Raw genomic sequence first — 22,753 nt, forward strand, 5'->3', positions numbered from 1 at the left:
ATATAGAGTTTTATAGACCTGTTGGAGTTTGGTTCTCAAAATTTAGAATTTTAGATAAAGACTCCTTTAAAAGCGCCAATTTTGTTTTCTAACCAGCGAACATCTCTATAGTCTATACTCGAAAATAGATATATATATTTCTTTCTTAATCAGACACAAATTGATAATTTCAACCGTTAGTCAAAATACCATTCCATGATTTGTTCAAATGTTGTTTGAAAAATTACCTGAAATCTATAAATACAACCCATATCCCTACAATTCTTACTCAACAAATCTCTCTCTCTCTCTCTCTCTCAATTATTCGAAGAACTTCATAGTGTTTGTAAGTTCTCTCTTTCTTTTTGAAAATTTTCAATCTTTAGATGAGTTTTTCGATCTTATATTAGTTTTCATGATCAATGTCAAATGATTTTCTTTGATTTCTGTTATTAAAAGAATGAAATTTTGAGTTCTACATTGATTTTTATACATGAAAGATGTTGTTTTTCTTTCTGAACTTTTTTGTTACAAAGATTAATCTTTAAGTTTTCAGTGTTCTTAGCTTAAATGGAAATGGACTGATCAGTGATCAATCTGTGCTTTTTAGCTTTTAAAATTGTAAATAAGTCTGGTGCTGTTTAGAGTTTTTTTAATCTTCGTGTGTGAAAGATTCGAAATTTTTTTTTGTTCTCTGCATTCTTATGGTTATAGATATTAATCTTCACCTTTTTTAAACTGAAAATTTTGGTGCTGTTTTGTGGTCTTTATCCAAGAAAATCTTTGTTTTTTGTTCCCGGATTTTTATGGTTATAGGGAGGGAGATTAATCTTCTAGTTTTCAGTGTTCTTAGCTTAAATAGATTGATCAATCTATATTGCTTTCTAGATTTTAAAATTAAGTGAATTACCATTTCAGTAGCTGAATTTGACGAATTTAGGATTCCGGCTCACTTTCCATTTTAATTACCAAAATGTGAATGGTAACGAATTTGGAGGTTTTATAGTGAAAACTGAACCTGTGAAATAGTCACTTTAAAATCTCCAAATTCGTTATCGTTCACGTTATAGTAATTAAAATGAATGCTGAGCCGGAATTGTAAATTTGTCAAAAGGTCATCATGTTTTTGTAAATATTCCTTTAAAATTTCAAATTTTGGTTCTGTTTTGTGGTTCTTTTTAATCTTTGTCGATGTAATATTTGATCTTTATGTTTAAGTTTTCAATATTCTTAGTTTAGATTAAATGGATTGAGTAACCTGTGATTCTTTTCTTGATTCTTCTCAAGCTTTTTGAGCTTCTATTTCTCTTCTAGTTATTCAAACGTTTTTATTTTAGATTTCATTTGTAATCCTTTAACCCATCTTTTGATTCTGTAGCTTCTGCTCTTTCTCAGGATTTCAGAAACATCAAACAACAGGAGATGGACAGAGGAAATATGATCCCACTTGTGGGATTTCTCTTCTTATGTAGCTGGGCAACCATTGCAGAAGCAAAGTACTTCGCTTACAAAGACCCAAAATTGCCAATCAACAATAGAATCAAGGACCTTATGGATCGAATGAATCTAGAGGAGAAGATCGGTCAGATGGCGCAGCTTGAACGATTGGTTGCAACGCCCGAGATTATGAAAACTTACTCCATAGGTAAGATTGTTTTATACAAAGCTAAAATTATAACAAGAAAAAAAAAAGCAGAATGGACTGAAGATGTATCTTGGATTTTTGGAATTTTTCAGGAAGTTTATTGAGTGGTGGAGGGAGTGTTCCACGTCCTCAGGCCACAGCAAAGGATTGGGTTAAGATGGTGAATGAATTTCAGAATGGTTCTCTATCTAGCCGTCTTGGGATTCCAATGATCTATGGAATTGACGCGGTACATGGACATAACAATGTGTACAAGGCAACAATATTCCCCCATAATATTGGACTTGGATGCACAAGGCAAGTATCTAATACCCCATTACATGAAAATTCTTCTTATATAACAATTTATCATCTAGATTTCATCAACTATAGCAGTAATTACTGTATCTTATTAGCCAATGGCTTTCAATGTTCACCTATTCTTTGTGTGGGTGTTTTGGGTATCCATGTAACAATGACACTTAATTTTACAATAATTTTGACAACAAACACCATAAACACACCACAATTTCTCAAACAGATATTAAGTATACAAGTCTTGTTTTAATTAAACCTCCAAGATACCTACAAAAAATTAGGATTATATGTGCTTGACTCAAACAAAGCTATCATAAAATATCTGAGTGAAATTTGTATTGTATGGGCTGTGACAGCTTCTTCTGTTCCCCCTTAATAGTAGCTAAGAAACCAAAGCTTTGATGAATAGTAGCAATTTGAAAGAAAAAAAAAAAAGTTTTGTTCTTTTATCTATCCTTGATTTCTTTGATATGCTCTAAAGTATGACTTACTAATATAAACTTGGCATCATGTAGGGATCCAAAACTTGTCAAGAGAATTGGTGCTGCAACTGCTCTTGAAGTTAGAGCTACAGGCATCCCATATGCTTTTGCACCATGTATTGCGGTAAATAGCCTAATCCAACCAAAAACATTGCTTTAATTCTTTTATTTTTGATGTATTTGAATGAGTTCTAGTTGAGGTGAACTTTAGACTTTTGAGTCGTTTTGCTTTTCTGAGTTTTCATTTTTCTTGAGCCTATATAGGTTTGCAGAGATCCAAGATGGGGTCGGTGTTACGAGAGCTATAGTGAGGATCACAAGATTGTCCAAGAAATGACAGAGCTCATACCTGGATTACAGGGAGACATCCCACCTGGTTCCCAAAAGGGAGTCCCTTATGTTGGTGGAAGGTAAGAGTTTTAATCACATATGTTTCTGTTTCTGTAAATCCTCCATGATAAAGTCGACTTTTGTTTCATCCATAACAATTATCTTCTTAATTCTGTCTAGAAAAAAGGTTGCGGCTTGTGCAAAGCACTTCGTGGGTGATGGTGGCACAACAAAGGGCATCAATGAGAACAACACTGTGATTGACAATCATGGTTTGTTCAGTATCCACATGCCTGCCTACTACAATTCAATCATCAAGGGTGTCTCAACTGTCATGGTCTCCTATTCAAGCTGGAATGGGAAGAAGATGCATGCCAACCGTGATCTTGTCACCGGATTCCTCAAGGACACCCTTCGCTTCAGGGTATAGGCTATTTAGTAGTTGCATTCAGATACGGAATTCTCTTTTATTAATTGCTCCAACTAAAAGAAAATATGGCTAACTGTTGCAAGTTTTGCTTGAATTATCAGGGTTTTGTAATCTCGGATTGGCAGGGCATTGACAGGATTACCTCACCACCTCATGCTAACTACTCTCACTCTCTCGAAACTGGGATTAATGCCGGCATTGACATGGTCATGATTCCCTACAACCTTACCGAATTTATGGATAATGTAACCAATAGTGTCAAGAACAACATCATTCCCATGAACCGGATTGATGATGCTGTGAAGAGAATTTTACGTGTCAAGTTCAGCATGGGTCTCTTTGAGAACCCCATGGCTGACAACAGCCTAGTCGACCAGATTGGAAGCCAGGTTAGTGGTTTTATCGGTTTTTCTCTCCATAAATGTGTATCTTTTATGGTGTTCATGGTTTATGAAGAGCAACCCCTAATGAAGGTACATCCTGTTTCTTGAACAGGCGCATAGAGACTTGGCGAGGGAAGCTGTGAGGAAATCACTGGTGCTTTTGAAGAATGGGGAATCTTCAGACAAGCCCTTGTTGCCGCTCCCCAAGAATGCGCCCAAGATACTCATTGCTGGAAGCCATGCCAACAATTTGGGATATCAATGTGGTGGTTGGACAATTGAATGGCAAGGCGTCGCTGGAAATAACCTCACATACGGTATGTTACCTATTAGTAAGACACCAAACATTCTCCACCAACATTTCCTATACAAAAAGGGCATATTTGATTGACATGAAATCTCTTTTAAATGATGAACAGGAACTACAATCCTTAGCGCTATCACAAAGACAGTTGACCCCAGCACGGAAATTGTCTACAGTGAGAATCCCGATGCAGACTTTATGAAGACAAACAATTTCTCCTATGCAATTGTCGTTGTGGGTGAGCATCCTTATGCAGAGACTGCAGGTGACAGCATGAATCTCACTATCTCTGAACCTGGGCCTAGTACAATCACGAATGTTTGTGGGTCTGTCACATGCGTTGTCGTTGTCATCTCTGGCCGACCTGTTGTGATTGAACCCTACGTATCACAGATAGATGCTCTAGTGGCTGCATGGCTCCCAGGCAGTGAAGGCCAAGGTGTGGCCGACGTTCTATACGGGGACTATGGTTTCACTGGAAAGCTTTCACGCACTTGGTTTAAGACTGTTGATCAGCTCCCATTGAATGTTGGGGACTCACATTATGACCCACTATTCCCGTTTGGGTTTGGTTTAGAGACCAAGCCAACTATAGCAGTGTAGAGTTGGGAAAAAATAGCTATATGTTTTCTCTTCTTTTCATAGTTAATAGGAGCTTTATTCCTATTTTTATTTTTTTATTGACTAGGGCAAAATTAGCCCCAATGCAGTAGACAACAATGTTGGTTAATTATGGATGTTAAATTTTAATTAACAATGGGAAAAACCCAATTATTTCTTATTTTGAACCTTATACTATTGTTGAATGTTTATTATTTGTAGTTCATTCTCGTCGGTTGTGAGAAGGTTGTTTATACTTAGGGTATGTTTGGTAACACTTATGAAATCTGAAGTTTAGTTTCTATTTTTCTGAAATCTAGAATCTGAAATCTTAATTTGAAAAAGTTGTTTGTTTATCATTTTTAAAAGCTTCTGGTTACAAACAGAATTTTAAAACATAATGATCATTTTGACATGATTACCTTTTTATAATTCTAATAAATTGTTAACCGAAAAAAATAACATGTTACGCATAATGAAACCTATAGATACCCCATTTTTGCTTATGCCGAGCCCGAAAGCACCAAAAACCTTCCAAAAAATAACTTGATCCAAGGCAATTTTCTAGAGGGTTCAAAAATCCTATTTTCAAGCAATCATAAGGAGTGGAAGCCATTTAAAAAAAAAAAATTATTTAAGTATAATCGTACCTAACCTTTGGCTAAGCATAAATTTAAGCTTGGTCGTACCTCAACCTTGGCTAGGCTTAATTCTTTTCTTGGTCAAGGGTAACCCACGGCCAACTGCAATTTTTGTTTGGTTCAAGGGTGACTGACAACCAACCATAAATTTTGTTCATACCTTGGTTCACTCAAGGTCAATTCTATTACAAACCCATATGTATTTGAATTTAATTAGGGATAAATACCCTTTAACCCACTCACTACAACATTTTTTATCTACAGCGGCGATTTATAACAGCGGATAATTTTATCCGCCTTTATAGGTATATTTGTTGCAGCGGAAAATTTTATCCGTCTCTACAAGTGCATTTTTTTGCAACGGATAATTGTATCCGCCACTATAGGGACCTATGCATACGCACCAAAGTTCACCCTAGCTTATCCAATACATATAGCAGCGGAAAACTATATCCGCCACTAAAAAATTATTTTTTTTTAATGAAAAAATTTTTGTTTAGAGAGTTCTTTTTATAAATTTTTTTTAAATTGAATATAGTAGCAGATTAATGTATCCGTCACAAAAAAAAATCAAAATTTTTTTTTTTCGGTTTATTGAATTTTCTTTATTAATTTTTATTTAATTGAATATAGCAGCGGATTAATATATCCGTTACTAAAAAAGATCAAAAAATTTTATATAAAAACTTCGATTTAATTAATTGTCTTTATCAAATTTTTTTTAAAAATTTAATATAGTAGCGGAGTAATGTATCCCTCACTAAAAAAAATTATATATATTTTTTAATATATAACGTCAGTTTATAGCCGCGGATGTCTATTGCAGGTGCTATATGGCATATGTTTTGCAGCGGATAATGTTTTCCGCCGTTATAGGGAGTCATACATAACTCAATTTATTTAGAAATGGCAGCGAAAAATTTATGTAGAAATGGCAGCAAAAAATAAAATCCGCCACTAAATGTACTACCCTACGGACCAAAATTTGACTCGTGAAAGAGAGCCGCGAAAATCCTTTTCCCTCCCTCGTTTTCCCCCTCATTCCTACTTCTCTGTCATTCTCTCACGTTTTCTCTCATCTGTGAGTGGATGTGAGATTTCTTCGACAAGCTGGATTGTAAGGTAGAGCTCTCTCTCTCTCTCTCTCTCTCTCTCTCTCTCTCATGTTTCAGTATATATTGAACTCTTCATATTTGACGGGCTTCAAAGCATCGCTGAGTTCTTTCTTTGAAGCTCAAAATGAAGACCAACCACACGATCGAAGAAGAGCGTTTAAGGTACATTAGATGATTTGATGCAATTTTCAATTTTTTTTCCTTTGAATCTCTTTCTGTGATTATTTCTCTAGAAGGATTCATTTGATTAGCTCTGATTTTCAGCAAAATAGTGGATTTATTGGGTTTGATATTCATGATTGAGTTGTGTTATGGTTTTTTTACATTTTTTTTTAAATCTTTGTATAGTTGTAGAGCTTTTCTTGTTTTGAAAGGAGAAAAAAATCAATTTTTTTGTTAAAATTTTGGGTCTTTTAGGATTTGAAAGAATCAAATTAGATGTATTGGAAGTTTTATAATGGATTTGAAGTATTTTCTTAGGCTTTTTGTTGTTGCTGTTTGTTGATTTTAATTTCTGGTTTAACAGAGCTGCTGGAACGAAGAATTTGAGTTTTTTATAATAGGGGTTTTAAAGCATTCATCTTCTCTATCTGCTTATTAGTAATTAGAGGTCAAAAAGAGAAATTTTTGGACTCAAAGGAGGGGAATTTTGTTGAGGGAATGGGTGATCATTTGGTTTTATATGTGCATCGTCTCATAACACCGGAAACCTTACAATCCATCCAAGGGGATCCTTTTTGGACTCAAAAGGAGGGGAATTTTGTTGAAGGTATCCTTTTTTTTTTTGTTTTTTTGTAACCCCTTCTTCATTATGTGTATATGAACTTGTTTTTATTTTTAAATTTTCTTTACATGGAAGAACATGATTCGTTTATATCTTTGGGATAAGGTTTTGTTGTTATTGTTGTAGAATTATTATGAGCCATCTTCCTACCATCCAGATTTGGAACACACCATTTTAGGGGTGTGAAAAGAATTTATTCTGCACATCCCACGAGCAGAGATGAAAATCAATCTACTTTCCATTTTAATGCTTTGTTTTCATCTATGGTTTCATAGGACTGGAAAATATTTTGGTATTATTATCTATTAGATTTGATTTTGTAAATTTGATTTTATTAGCTATTGTTGATGGGTATCTGTTGATTTATGTCAATATCAACTAATGTTATAATTGAGAATTTAAGGAGTCATTAATGTTTTGTCTTTGTTTTTTAATTGGATGTAATTCGGTTGGTTGTTTTCTTTCTCAAAATTTCAATGTTTTCATAAGGTCTTTATTTATTTATTTATTATTATTATTCATGAAGAAAAAGGCCTTATTTTTTGTTGACCCATTAAGCAAAGTTGTTGATGATTATTTTCTTTCTTTGTGTAATTTTATTTATGTATGCTTGCATTTGTCATTTTACAAGGTGCATACTCTAGTGTTTGTTCAGCACAACATGTACCGAGTTACAAGAACAATATTGATAAATTCAAAGCCAAAGGTATCGATTCCGGAATTTGTATAGTTGTGAATGATCCATATACTTTGAATGGATGGGCAGAGAAACTTCAAGCTGAAGAGGCTGTAAGTTCTTCTCTTTTACTTTTACTTCACCTTTTGACCTTCTTTTGTCGTGGCTTTAATTTGCTGTCTCCACATTTGTTGAATATGTTTTTGTCTGATGTTTGCTTTCTTGTCTTGAATTTGTCCCAACAACACCCCCCCCCACACCCACGCCCACACACTTATATCTATCTATATCATAAAATCCCTTGTCTACTTAGCAAAGAAAAGAAAAAAATAGAGATGTGCTAAGAATGGGAGTGCCTTATTTGTTTTTTATTTTTTGTTGAAATTTTCATTAATTGGTCAATCCTAATCATCATTCAAATATCTATGTTTCAATGAGTTGGAAGTCCAATTGGGGAGGATATCTATGTTTCAATGGTACGTAATAAGTGCCTAATGTTGGGTTTCACCTTTCCACCTTTGGGTCAAACTCAAGGTTGATTGGCCATAGGTTGAGTTGTCTGAAATTATGATCTCACCACTTTATTTACATCCATTGTTTTTTTTGTTCAATAGGTTTTTAAATGCTTATCTTTTGGCATATTGGAAAGTTTATTCAATTAGCTTTTCAACGTGACTAATTACACAATTTGGACTTGGATGGAGCAAATTATGATCAAATATATAAGCTGTAGTTATAAGGTGGAATTATTAGTTTTAGAAAGATCTCAATGTCTTAGGACCCATTTTAGTTATAGAAGAAAAGTTGGAATTAGGAAATTAATAATTATTAGTTTGATTTGAATTATAAGGTGGTTAAATTGCTTTTAGGTTTGAGTCTTTTGCAATGCAATATGAGTAGTTTTTGATGGGTGATTATCAGCCTCACCCGATAGGTGATCTTAGGATTTATAATGTTTTAGGAATTTTCATTTGGATTTTTTTAATTTTTTTTTTTTCTAACTAGATTGAGTGGACTTCTTTTTACCTATGAATTGAATTTCCTTTTCCAGCTATCGATCTTTGGTTAAGTTATTATTTGAGAGTCTTTTGCAATAATGAGTAGTTTTTTGCAAACAAAAGCTCATGGTCCCGTATCTTGACTACTTGATTTTGAGATGGTATATCATTTCATGATCGTTCTCTTCAGCATGACTTTGACACTTTATGCTGCTCCCATTGTGTGGCTTCGATACCAAGATCTCTATCTTGAATGCAAAGCTCCTGTTTTGGGTCCCCAAGGTACTGTGCTCATTAGCCATTGCACATATTGACATTCATGCCTCTGCTTTTTTTATTATTTTCCTGTTAAGAGTTTACATAGAACACAAGCCCATTAACGTTTCGTACAAAAAGAAAAAAAATTATCAATTATTTGATGAAGGTAAGTGAGATTTGTATTTTGAAATCCCTGTGTTATTCTATAGGGATGCAGCAACTGTTATGCTTTCGGGTCAAATTGCTGATGCATTCGCAACCATATTTGCTGAAGAATTGGTACATTTAAAACTTAATATATCACATAAATATTGATTTACTTTTATGTATTCCCTTACTGTCGCATATGCATACATGATGTGTGCATCATTTTTTATTTGTTTGAGAACTATAGTGATAGTAGCGACCCACCAGGGGACGGTGGAGTTGGCACAAGGCTTTGGACTTCTTGTCCAAGGATGTGAGTTCAATACCACTCCCTGAATGAAATTGATGTGAGGGGTCTGTTGGCGGTCAATGTGCATCCTCAAGGAATAGTCCCGCTTCGTAAGGGGTGGGGACACCTTGAGTTACCCAAAAAACATAAAATAGTTAGTGATAGTAGCCTTCTTTGAGGCATTTAGACTTTCCTCTGTGGTAAAATATAGATTACTCACTACCTATGACCCAAGATAGTTGCTTTCTTGATTGTATACCTCAAATTCATTTTCCATGATGTAACCTATGGTGTGTTAATTCCTATCAACTATACTTTAAAGATTATCTTTAATTTGCTTCCATTTCTACGCATTGCTAAGGTTATCCTAGAGCGAAAGGAACAGTGAACCATATAAAAAAAAATCCGATCGGGTGCTAATTTAAACTAACTAAAAAGTTCTCAAGGGACCAAAGTATAAACATTTCTGATTTTATGCAGAGCCTGGAACTGGTACCGGACGAGAGATTGTGGTTAGTATTTATCTCGACATTTTTGAAATTTCAGAGAGATCAATGCTTATACTACTATTAATGCAACATATTGATTGAATATCAGAAATTTAGCTATTGTGGTGTAGGTTCATAGTAAAAAATATTGATGGATATTTGTATTTTTCTGCACATTTACAATAGGATGCATTGTTAAGTGTAGTCTAGGATTTTATGATCTTACCCCTTATTATAGAGTGCATAATAAGCACTTAAAGTCGTGAATAATTAATACTAGAATTTATGTTTCCATCGTTGGAAGTGTGGCAAAGACTTGTCTCTTGCATGTTATAGCTTTACATGCAAAAGGCTGTAATTTCTTTGTCAAACATGGTAAATCACTCTCATCTCATCTATGGATTTGGGTGCTGCCAAACAACATAAATCATTTTATGTTTCCTTTTATTTATATCACCTTCTTGAAATTGGGTTCTGATCTACATTACACTAAATTTTGCGGGTTAACAATTTGACGACAATGATGATCTAAATGTTCCGTTCATATAAGCATCATGTTCTCGATGATTTGCAGTGTAGAAATGTATCTTTGTCTCCGACATGAGAAATGGTTGAATGGAAGTGTAAGACTATGGATGGTTGGTCATAAAACACTAACAATGATTGAACCTGTATCAACTACTTTTCTTTGTAATAATTATGAGCAAAAAAGTATCCCGACTATCAAAATCAAATGAAGATGAAGAGAATAGAATTTCTGATAACATTTAGTGGGTGGGGCATTGATGTTTTTACAGCCCTTTAGTTGTTTTTAACATAATAACTTGTGCTAATATACAAATTCATCATGCCATGTTAGAACAATACAAGCATTTATTGTTCTGTTACCATATTTGTTTTCGGAATCTTAGATGTAGGCCCGTGCTCATATCATCTTCATGGTCATTTTGTTTGTACACCCAACACCATCACATGTACCGATTTTTTGTTGTTATAAGGTAAGCTATCTGTTATGAAGCTCTAATGTTTATTTGAATAATGAATTCAAATGCATAAGTGGTTCTGATGCAACATCAATTGATGGATGGATAAGAACACTAAATGAGAAAACCCATGTGATGCTTTATGAGGTGTAGATCCCTAAGCTTAATTAGCCAATTGTGCCTCCTCACCACCTACTATGTTCTTGTTTTATCCCCTCATTTGAGGAAAAACAATACTATCACATCGTATAAAAAGTCACAAAATTCAAATAAATTCTAAATTCGACTTGGGTAATAAGTGTTGTTAGGTGTAGTTAAAATGCTTGCTTGGAGTTCTATTACCCTCTCTAAGATATACTATGTTGGCTTTCTAAAATTTAGGCCATCCTAGGATATGTGAAAATGGAGTTTCTCCTGATCGTGCACTGGATTATGAAACTTATCCTAAAGCAAAGGATGTATTGATGCTCCTCAGTCATATTCAACATACCTTAAGGCAAGGCCTCCTTCATGGTAAGATTTTGTTGCACATGTTAAAATTCCTTCTATGAAAAGATGTAAACTTACCATTTGGCTTTATAACCTATGAACATCATTGAAGGACATTAATTTCACCCACAATATGTCATGGCAAATATAACTCTTTTTGTCTGAATGCTTGAATACTGTTGGCTACTACAGATGCACCTATTCAACTAATTCGCAGCACAAGTTTGTAAAATACCTGATACCGGATTCTTTCCAATAATTTAAATATTTGTGTTAATTAGCATTTTGTTATGTTACAGAAGGCAATGCTCTGGACATAATTGAATGGAGGAATAGGATTTGTTTAGCTGATCCCAAATCTATTAGGCTTCAATGATGATGAAATCAAAGATGGGTTAAGTCTGCAGAGCACTATATTAAAACTTATCATTAGTATTCTCATTCCTTGAACATTGCATTGGATATTTTATTATAGGTGCTTGAAGAAACGTCACTAAAAATGGAACTTTAATAGATCAATTTGAAGGGAAGGAATGAAAGTGCTGTCAATGAACCATTGGAAAGTCCATCTTTTATTTCATTAATTTCATTCCTTGTAGTAAGTTGGAATTGTATGCTTATTACTTACTTAACTTATCCTTTTTTGTGTTCCATCCTTGTCATGCATATATTCAGGTGCCAGTGAAATAGATGACCTTGGTCTATGGGGAAACTATTCGATCCCAAGTGAAAATCCATATTTCGATGATAAGGACTTGCAGCCAGAAATTTGGGCCCTCAGGTAGAGAAATCCATGGTGTTGTAGTTGGAATACCAAATTCTCATTGAAAGACGTATTACTAGACTATAAACCATTTGCATTGCTTAAAATAGTCAAATAATTCAATACAAGTAGAACCATTGAAGATCTCCTAGACTAATCCTATATCAATTGTAACAGAAATTCAGTGTAGGACCTTATGCTTGTTCGAATTCACTGCATCGATATGGTGGTCTCTTTGTTCCAAAATTTTGGGTAGCTTTTTCGAATTTGGAGTAACTATAGTTCAATATATGTATATATATAAATTTTGGGTGAGGTGGCACTAAGACGGTCTATGTTTCCAATTGCATTTAATATATTAAATGCAATGACTTACTGCCATCTATTGGCTGAAATATCTCATGTTATAGTTCTGATAGCTCTGTTTCTTTTGGGAATTACTGATAAATTTTGCACTATTCTGATAGTTCTTGATAAACATAATTCCTTCCTCACTCAAAGAGTGTCTGCTATGATACATAAAAGAAGAATTTAAGAGTATATAGTGGTTATATGGGGAGAGATATCTTTGTACTTTATCCTATTAACAACTTCTTGGATCTTCAATCCTAGTAACATAATCAATTAATTATATTCATGCCAATAGTCGATTTTTGGCCCAAGAGTTACCTTTGCTGGGATTATTTTGTCAATCCTTGTGCTTGACTAAACTGTAGGATTGATATTTCCCATTTATGGTATTGGGCATTTACAGCTCCGACTTATGTTATGGTTACAATAGCTTTAGCAATAAAATGAAATTACTTGTTACAATAGGTTTCATCTTTGAATCTTGGGGTTCAGTTACTTTATAATGTGCTCATACGTCATACATCTATTACATTACTTGTGCCTTTGTTTCAGCATTTTCTACATATAAACAACAATGGTTATTGTCTATCGAATCTATATTTATCAAATGTTCTATATCTGTTGGATAAATAAGATGAAATCATAGATAAGCAATCACAGACCAGAAACTTAGCCATGGCGAATGCTTGCAGAAGACCTGAATTTTATCCTACATTCTTAGAAGAAGCTTACGAACGTTGTCGATGCCTTTGCACGCTGAATATGCTAAGACCTTTTACTTTGGTTCTCTCACTCACCCTTAATTTCTTTCTCACCAAGCACATATTCTCACAATCACATGATTAACTATAGGATTTATGTATGATTTAGCTATTAATTGACCATATTTCAGGAACTTTATTAATAACCGAGGGGGCTATTTATGGCAAATTGTTATAGATGTATTTGATGATTAGCAAATAGGATTGAATTGGTATATATATAGATGTTGCAAATAATGATTTTAAATAGTGTGGTGTAGAATGACAGATGAGCTGGTTGGCGGCCTCAACGCCATCCATATGAGCACCGTAGTTCTTGATAGATGGGAGGAGAGACTTCTAGATATCTTCAATGAACGCCCTTACGATATGTTCGATGCTACATTAACTGCTATTGTCTAACAATTCCCCATAGATATCAATGTGCTAATAAAATTAATTTAATATCTTTTTTCATTGTACAAAGATTACTCTAAACTGAACAAGAAGTTAAAATTTTGAGTGTTGTAGCCCTTCAACGACATGATCGAAGGATTGCGAATGGATACAAGGAAATGTTGGTACCAGAATTTTCAAGAGCTTTATCTCTATTGCAATTGTGTGGCTGGAACGGTTGGCCTAATGAGCGTTCCTGTTATGGGAATTGCACCTGAATCTCCAACTTCCATCCACAATTTATGAAGCTGCGATCTATTTTGGTATCGATAATCAACTTACTAACATCCTCAGAGATGTGGGAGAAGAGTAAGTCTATATTATATATCCTATTATATTTTGTGTTTCCTTTTTCAAAAAAAATTTCTGTAAAATTCTCCTCTTTACATTGCTTTGAGAGGGAGAGTTTGTCTACCACAAGATGAGCTTGTAGAGTTCGTTTTTATATGATTTTCTTACCAAAGAAGATTGAATATATACAAAATAGAATTATTAATTTAATATAGAGGATTCAATGTCTCAAATTATTGATCTTGCACGTGTATCCAATGTCAGAAAAGAGCACTAATTTATTATTGTTACTTTTCTTTTTCCTGGAAACTATGAAAATAATGTAAAGATTTTGTAGGATTTTATTCTAAATACATCATGTAATTTGAAAGTTTGTTAACAACTGTATATTGCTTGTTGTCCCATTACTTTCCTGCTACTTCCATTAATTCACTTGTTCCTTATTTTACAGAAAGAAATTGCCCAACTTACATGTGAATGTGAACGCCACATTGGAATACAATCTGGTGGGATGGACCAGGTGAGATATCTCTTTCTTCATGCTTATAGTTTTGATGGATTTCTTTTTCTACCCAAGAAACTAGAGAGAGGAAATGATGCATGCATGCCCTCTTTTGAAATATAATGTTTTTTTTTTTTCATTCTAAGTTTCCAACTTCCCAAGGAGGGGAGTCTGTTAGTGGTGTATGTTGGTTTGACATTTGAACGAAATATAAATATTTGGCTTCAGGTCAATCTTTATTTTTTCTCACTGTGTTGTCGAAGCTGAATGTGTCAGCTTGCAAAGTTGGTTTAAGTATGTGAGGGTTGATACCACGATCTGGGTTCAATGCCTGCCTTCACATACTAATGACTAACCTAACCACTAAACATGCTTGCTTATAAAAAGAAACTGTGTTGTCAAAGGTGACTGCTTTTTTTATGGAACTTAGGTTATATACTTGGGTTTTTAGGTGACTGCTTAGATAACCTTAAAATCTAAGTATTCACCTGTAATGTTTGGTTATAGTCAATACAAACTTCTCAGAACATTATGAATATGATAAGCTTACTGTTGCAAGCTTATAGTATATTACATTATCTGTATTTTATTTATGGTGCCATACATTCATATATGCATTTATAGTGAAAATATTCGTGAATGCGTAATTTGTTTTTCGATTTCGTAGATGCATGTTTGGTAGATTGTAGTTTATGTTTGGTAAAATATTCATTTACAGGTTGTGGTATTATTTTATAAACATTCTGTGCAGAATTAATTAACTTGTTACTATGGAAACTACCATTCCTTTTTGTCAATATAGTCTTGACTCCTGAATAAAGATGTTAGTTTAAACTATAAACATGTGCAGTTCTTTAGTGATTTACTTATGTATTAGTGCGGGATTAATAAAAGTTAGTGTGGCAATAGCAACTCTCTTATATTATTTATTTTAAAGTTTTCAATCTGTACAGGTTGGAGGACACAGGTTAAATGTATATATATATATATATATATATATATATATATATATATATATATATATATATATATATATATATATGAAAAAAAATTACAACAGTGGATACAAATTCCGTTTTTATATATTGTTTTTGAAGGATATATAATAATTTTTTTTTTTTAAAAGCGTATAGCAGCGGATTTTAATATCCGCCGCTATATGTGTTATATTTTTTTTAAAAAAAATTGACCTATTGCAGCGGATCTTAATATCCGCCGCTATATGTATTGTATTCTATTTATTAAAAAAATTGACCTATTGCAGCGGATCTTGATATCCGCTGCTATATGTATTATATTCTATTTGTTAAAAATTCGACCTATTGCAGCGGATCTTAATATCCGTCGCTAAAGGTACTACCTGCAACTGTGGAATACATTATCCGCTGCTATAGTTAGCGACGGAGGAAACAACGACGGATCTTTGGTTCCGCTGCTCATCGCCGCAATAACTTTTACCGGTGGAAAAATTACCTTTTAGAGGCGGAAAAATCCGCCGCTGTAGATCAAAAAATGTTGTAGTGACTCCTTAATAAATTTTTCCCCAAGAAAATCTCTCCATTTTACTCTTTTGCTCATCATTTAATTCTTCAATAAACCCATCATCATGGTCTTCTTGTAATTTCTCTATTCTCCCAATAAAAATCCATGGTCAAATTGGTCCCCACATGAGTAATTACTACCCTAACCTTATTTTATTAGAAGTAAGCCAAAGTAGATTGCCCTCATGTCCTCTAAGTCTATCATCAATCTTCAAAGGGTCAATGTAATTAGACCAAGTTCAAGGGATTTTGACAATTTTGTCCAACTCATAGAATTCTCTAGAAATTGTGAGTAAAAACATTCTTAACCCTACGTTGTTAGAGAATTAGTCGGGCTAGATGACCTTAATATTCAAAATCCCAATCCATATTTACATACCATCTACCTTAGTTCTCTATGATTTAACCCAAAACTAATGACCTAGGACCTTTCTACCCTCCTTAAAGAATTCTCTAGAAATTATGATCTTTTACAATCCTATCTTTTTAATCTTCATGATTGGTGAGACCTATAGGAGAGTGAAATACCATCAATTACAAAGAGAGCAGAAGTAATTCGCGTTTTCTCTAGAGGTTTCATTGAAAATATTGGGAACCCTATAATTTAGGACAAGTTTATTCCCAAAGATCTCTCAAAATCCTAAAAATAAGACCCCCATCCAAGAAATTTGGGAGGAAGAAGCTCATTTCGGTGATTTAAAATTTTGTCCAAACTCCCCCAAGCTTCTCTAAGCCTTCCTATTCTCTTAAAGCCTTTCTAAAAATCATCGGAAGAACAAATCAAAAAGATTAAGAATGAAGAAAAGAAGAAGACCAAGATGGGGCTGAACTGTCCAATCTCCCCCTTTTAATCCCCTTATTCTCACTATCCCCCCATCTTTACTTACAAATACTTTTCTTACTTAGTTTACTTGCTTACTTCTTAATGTAGTTCTTTAAATTTCTAGTTTAGAGGCTTGGGGAGAGAGAGAAATCTCTCTTAGGTAATCTCCCCCTCCCCCCCCCAATAAGTCTTTAATAAACTCATTGAGAGCATTAGATTATGTTGTTTTACTTTCTTTCTTTATTTCCATGCAATTTAAATTCATAGTGTAAATGATTTACTTGTAATTTAAGCTTCTTAGAATAATAGTCCTTCTTGTTTTTCCTTCTTTGATTGTAATAGAAGTAAAAAAGTAAACCCTCTTTGGAGGTAATCTTCATTTGATAAGTCCATCACATGCATACACTTTTCACACATTCACTTCTAAAATTGCTATAAGCAAGAGTGTAGGTTCTTATGGACCAATATTCAACCTTTAGAGCTAACAAAAATAGTCTAAAAATGGACAAAGTTTCATGCATGTAGTTTTGATTGCTATATGGTGTGGTTCAAATCATGAACCTCACCAAATGATCAAATCAATAAATAAAGTCTCCCTAAGGAGCACATAAAATTATTTTGAAATTTTAAGACTTTAAATGATAAGATCCATGTAGGTTTTCATCAAAGTCCCAAGCTCATCAAAAATTTCAACAAGTAACATTTTTGTTTTAGCTTGTTTATTAGTTTAAATCTTCTATTTCATAAAATTAGTCTATAGTTCGTTTGCCTTTTAATTTTCTTTATTAGTTTTTTTACTTTCAAAATCGAAAAAGAGTTTCCTAATCATACCATTTGGTCATCTATTGATAATCATTTTAGGATGAGAGGGACAAGGTGCTTAACACCTTCCTTGTCCCTAAACCAAACCTCCTTACCTTAAATTTCTAGGTAAACCTTTTCCCCCTTATCTTTTGGATATGTGAGTCACTACAAGGCAAAAAAATAGAATATTATAAAATCTTTTTATGGTGTTTATTCACACCTTAATTGAATGGTGATGACTCATAAACCCATGTAAATGAGTTCAAACCTCCCCAAAGGTTTCAAAGTCCGTGTATCTACTACCTGACAACTCCACTAGAGATATCAAGGGTTCAAATCAAAATTTTAATGACAATGAGTATTGATTTTGAAACATTAATTTATTGTTTTTCCTTTTGTAAACTAACATTGTTTCTTTCTTTTATGTTCTTTCTTGTGGTATGGTGAATGATTGTAATGTGGGACTGATTTGCTTATATGTTTAGGATTTATTTCATTGTAAAGTTGGTATACCTTTTTTAAAATGCGCTTGTGCACCTCTCGATCATAGCAAATACACAAACCACCCATCCTATAAGAGCTCTCTAGCCTAGGATCTAAGTAATCTTACGCCTTGAGGTCGTTCACCTTAAGAAATGGAGACGAAAATATCTAACTCAATCATCAAGCTATGAAATACTTGCTTTGACTCCTATGGAGATTTGAAGATTTGAGAACCTTCAACCTAACTATCACCAATTATGCATAGCTTTTGGTTAGAGGGTGTCCCACCTTTGGTAAGGGGGGATTTCTCCATTTCTTTTTCTTTTAAGCCTTACAAGACACTTCTTAATGACCTAGACTTCCCAAAGTCAGTTCCTAACTTGAATATGGCCAAAATCCAGTAAAATAAGTTGAAAACTGATGTTGGGAAGGAAAAATTTTGCAGAAAATTAAGTTTTGATCTATAGGTCAAGAAAAATTTTAAGGGTCTCAAGTAACCTTCGGCCAGGGTAAACGTTTTGCCTAGCCATACCTAACCTATGGTTAGGGAATATTGTATCTTGGATTAACCGCCCTATAAACAAAGGAGGTTTTTGGTATTATCCACCTTTTTCCTTGGTCATAACAAGTTTTTAACCTAATTTGAACTTCGCCCATGGATCAGAATAGAACCTAGACTTTTTCTTACTCTTTTGACTTCTTGTGATGAGTCCAAATCCAAATCAAGTATGTCTTCACATTCTCATTTAAAGTTGAGCCAGGGGTTCGTTAGTTTCGAGGGTAACCTTACTTTTAGGGTCAAACTCAAGGCCCATCAAAGTATTCCAGATTTTCTCAAGTATAGAATTAGGACTCAATGTCATCATTCCAATCATCATAGGTTTCCCTATGCATTTAAATGGTCAATCCTTACTTGGGTTAATCCAATCAAATAATTTGAATTTAAAGAATCCTAAAAAAATTTAGGAATCCGTTACATATCTCAATCATGACAACTTTTAGGATTTGTGGAATTCTTTTCAGATTAGACTTAAGGTTCCGATTCTTTAGACCTAGGTGTATCTATAGGTCTAGAAGTACGACTCAAATCCCATAAGTCTAAGTTGCACTTCAGCTCCAAGAGAGGTGAAAAGCTTTTTACCTTGATATATAGGATATACCTCCCCTGTCTTTTCCTTAGAACTTCAAAACACTTATGATACATAGTGCTATCAACATTTATCTATTTTAGGTTTGTTAGAACCTATCATGATTGATCCCACTTGTGGGTCAAGGTCCGTGTAATGCTATCAATCCTCATCTATTTGAGGTTTGTTAGAATCACTCATGGTCAGGTGAAGTCACCTCAATCATCATTTGCCAAAAAGGGTTGCACGCACTATCAATCTTTATCTATTGTAGGTTTGTTAGACTCTTAGGGCTCAATCTCACTCTAGGTCACCATGATTTTTATCGATAAGGGTCATGCAATCTTTTCAAAATTTCATGGGTTCAAATCTTATATAGTTGAGATACCATTCCCAAGGTTTAAGGGCAAAATGACCATACACAATGAACTTATTTCAAAACCTTTTGAATTCAAATCTCATACATTCAAGATACCCACTTCCAAGGTTCAAGAATAAGGCGACCTTATACAACGATCCTTCTTTAAGGTCTTCTGAGTTTCGCTTTATACTGTCAAGGCACCCAATTCAAAAGTTTAGGCATAGCACCCATACAAGGGACCTTTCCTTTTTGTCTCCTACATTCGAGACATTTTGGTAGATCAGGTTTCTCAAAGATCTTTGGACCACTTAAAGGTCACATTAGATCATACACCGAGTCTTTCAAAGACCTTTGGATCTCTTAATGGACAAATTAAATTTTTTTTTTTTTTGTAGTTCGAGTCTCTCAAAGACTTTTGAACCTCTTAAAGACTCAAATAAAATAACAAAATACCTCGATAAGAAAGGATCAATCCACAGAGACAACGTTAATCTGACAATCTTTTTTACTTTAAATCCAATTCAAGTTATGCAAACGATTAGAAACATTTTTCGAGAGAAATTATCTAAAATAAAACACTAAAAAAAGGGGTTAAAATATTATGAAGAAGCGTTGATCAGTCGAATCCCCCTTCACAAGTTCTATCAATGATTTTACAGTCTTCTATTTATCTCGATCCACTAAACAAAACTAATGTTTGTGGATAAAAAAATCAATCAATTATATTACGGATGAATTCAAAACTATGTGATCAATTATTAAATCAAGATTATAAGAGAAATATTGAAGGCTCTTTACAAAGCATGATTTATTTTGAACTTATCTAAGTATAAACCATCAGAACAATCAACATTGCAACTGATAATATTTACTTAATAAATTTCACAATAAACAAGAAAGCATAACTATGAGAACAGTAAAAAAGTATTAATCGAAACTTGCTCTAGCTTGCTCGACTAATCTAACGGGGAGTTTTAGCCAATGGCCATCACAAGAATAGTAAATAAAGAAAACATAAAAGAGAGAAATTAGAGATGAGAAAATAGAATTCTTCTTTATTGCTTTTGATTCTGAAACCAGCAAAGTCTCCTTACAATCTTCAAACTAGAAAATAAAGAAAAATATTGAAATCGCCTCGACCCATTTTTCACAAAATAGCAAATAGGGGCCGATTGATAAATTAGGGATTTTTAGGGAATAGAGAGTCAAAACCTAGTTTAGGTCTAGAAACCATACATAATTCCAAAATGGATCGGGTTGGTTCGCAAATAAGAGAGATGAGTAAAGGGTTAGACTATGAATTTCGGAAGGGGTTAGGCACCAAACCCATCTGATCAAAATGATCGGTCTCTACTACGATCTAAAACTATTTTATAGTCAACGGACAAAAACTAAAGTCAAGCTATGGTCCCATCATTATCAATTTGTATCAGATGTACTAAACAAATCTTATGACAAAATGTTCTCCTAAATATTATATAATTTCTCGAATTCCACACAAAAATGAAAATATTTGAAAAAGTGTTAATTCTAGCTCATGCTCCAAAGCTCACGTGGCAATATTTCAAGTAAAACTCACATACGCAAATACTTTTCCAATTAATTAAAATAGGAATTTATGAAAATTTTTTAAGTTAGAAAATCGTGAATATGAAATTTCTAATTTAGTAATATATGAAGTTTTTAAACTAGAAATTTGAAATTTCTTAAATTAGAAGTTTATGAATACCTGAGAAACTCCGAATTGGAAACTTGAAAAAATAAACTTCACAAAATAGAAAATTTCAAATTTGACGAGTCCCAAATTAAAAATTTGTAAAAATAATTTTCTAAAATAGAAAATTATGAATATTAGATTTCCCAAATTAACAATTTGCACATATTAATTTTCCAGAACAGAAAATTATGATTTTAGGAAAGTCACCAAATCAAGGAAAATTTTGAATTTACATGAATCTCCAAAATTGGTAAACTATGATTTTTTCAAAATTTATTTTTGTCACGTGAATTCTTCAAATTTTGTATAGTGGAATCCCATGATTGATATGGCTTACGTGGCACCAAAAATTAGTGAATTGTTTCTGTCACATTTTGAAAAGTATGAAATCAATTTTTAATGTCACGTACACACAAATTCGTAAGTTGATTCATTAATGACATTTTGAAAAAAATAAATAAATTTTCACCCCTATTTTCACCAAATCAGTGAGTTAACTCATACTCATTTTATTGAAAAAAGATTTGCTTTTAAATTTTCCATGTACACAAAAATCAGGGAGTCAACTCACGTGTCACATGAAATCTCAATGCTCTACTCAATGTATCCCCCAAAATAGTGAGTTGACTCATGCCCCTTTTATTAAAAAATTCAACTTTACTTCTTATGTACACAAAAATCAGTGAGTTAGTCCATTAACTTTGTGTATAAAAAATTCATTTGAACAATATATCAATACCAAAAATTAGTGAAACGATCCACTAATATCTTGGAAAATCAAGGATCGCTATTAGTGCCACGTGTACACAAATCAGCGAGTCAATTCGGGTGTAAATAAAAAACTAAGAAATAAAAAATAAATGAAACCACTTACCTTCACTGAACAATTTTAGTTGCTTGGACCGCTTCAAAAAATTGAAACTTGGATGGTCCTTGCCGACGATTGAAATGAGACATTGTGAGATCAAGGTGTTTTTGGAACGATTTTAATGGCTGGAGCGGAAGTGGTTGGGATTATTTTAGTCGCTGAGATGAGGGCGATTTTGGACTAATTTAAGAGTTGAGATGAGGCTGATTTTGGACTGGTTTAAGTGGCTGAGATGGGACTGGTTTTAGAACTATTTTGATAGTTGAAATGGGATTGGTTTTGGGACTATTTTAATGGCTAAAATGGGGCTGATTTTTGGATTGGTTTTGGACTGATGGGACTGATTTTGGACTATTTTAATGGTTGGAATGGGGTTGATTTTTCGGACTGGTTTTAGACTGAAATGAAACTGCTATAGGAGAGGACTAAAACAAAAGAGTGAAAATAAATAAATAAATAAGAGGATGGCTGAGGTGTGATGGAGAGGAGGGTAGATAGAAGCTCTTAGCTTTGAGAAGAAGAAGACAGAGATGTAAAGGAGGTAGGTGCTGCGTCTTTTCTTTTCCTCTTCTATTATGTTTTTTTTCTCTCTTGTTGTTGTCCAAAAG

At 33.6% G+C, this 22,753-nt stretch overlaps 1 protein-coding gene and 1 long non-coding RNA gene across 2 annotated transcripts; both read left to right on the forward strand.

The window, feature by feature from the left end:
* Window positions 1-290: 290 nt before the first annotated feature.
* LOC147400236 (uncharacterized) lies at window positions 291-4,643 on the forward strand. Its single transcript, XM_086445854.1, has 9 exons — window positions 291-325; window positions 1,375-1,624; window positions 1,717-1,921; window positions 2,437-2,527; window positions 2,668-2,813; window positions 2,914-3,157; window positions 3,265-3,552; window positions 3,659-3,863; window positions 3,966-4,643. Exons 2-9 carry the CDS (start codon window positions 1,402-1,404, stop codon window positions 4,451-4,453), a joined length of 1,890 nt encoding a protein of 629 aa, XP_086301980.1. The 5' UTR covers window positions 291-325; window positions 1,375-1,401; the 3' UTR covers window positions 4,454-4,643.
* A 1,582-nt stretch (window positions 4,644-6,225) lies between these two features.
* On the forward strand, window positions 6,226-15,014 carry LOC147400237 (uncharacterized). The gene is made up of 8 exons (XR_015179247.1): window positions 6,226-6,368; window positions 7,622-7,779; window positions 9,132-9,201; window positions 9,839-9,870; window positions 11,211-11,342; window positions 11,994-12,099; window positions 13,704-13,937; window positions 14,371-15,014. It is a non-coding gene; the product is annotated as an uncharacterized LOC147400237 (long non-coding RNA).
* Window positions 15,015-22,753: the final 7,739 nt, after the last annotated feature.

The sequence above is a fragment of the Akebia trifoliata genome, chromosome 6, assembly GCF_017979445.1.
Source record: "Akebia trifoliata isolate Shusen 1 chromosome 6, ASM1797944v1, whole genome shotgun sequence".
NCBI classification, from domain to species: domain Eukaryota; kingdom Viridiplantae; phylum Streptophyta; class Magnoliopsida; order Ranunculales; family Lardizabalaceae; genus Akebia; species Akebia trifoliata.

Excerpts from the sequence above, each read along its gene's own strand:
- LOC147400236 (XM_086445854.1), top strand. The coding sequence starts at position 1,402 with ATGGACAGAGGAAATATGATCCCACTTGTGGGATTTCTCTTCTTATGT. Across the intron at positions 2,814-2,913 it reads GTCCCTTATGTTGGTGGAAG|AAAAAAGGTTGCGGCTTGTG; the intron begins GTAAGAGTTTTA and ends AATTCTGTCTAG. Across the intron at positions 3,864-3,965 it reads TGGAAATAACCTCACATACG|GAACTACAATCCTTAGCGCT; the intron begins GTATGTTACCTA and ends AATGATGAACAG.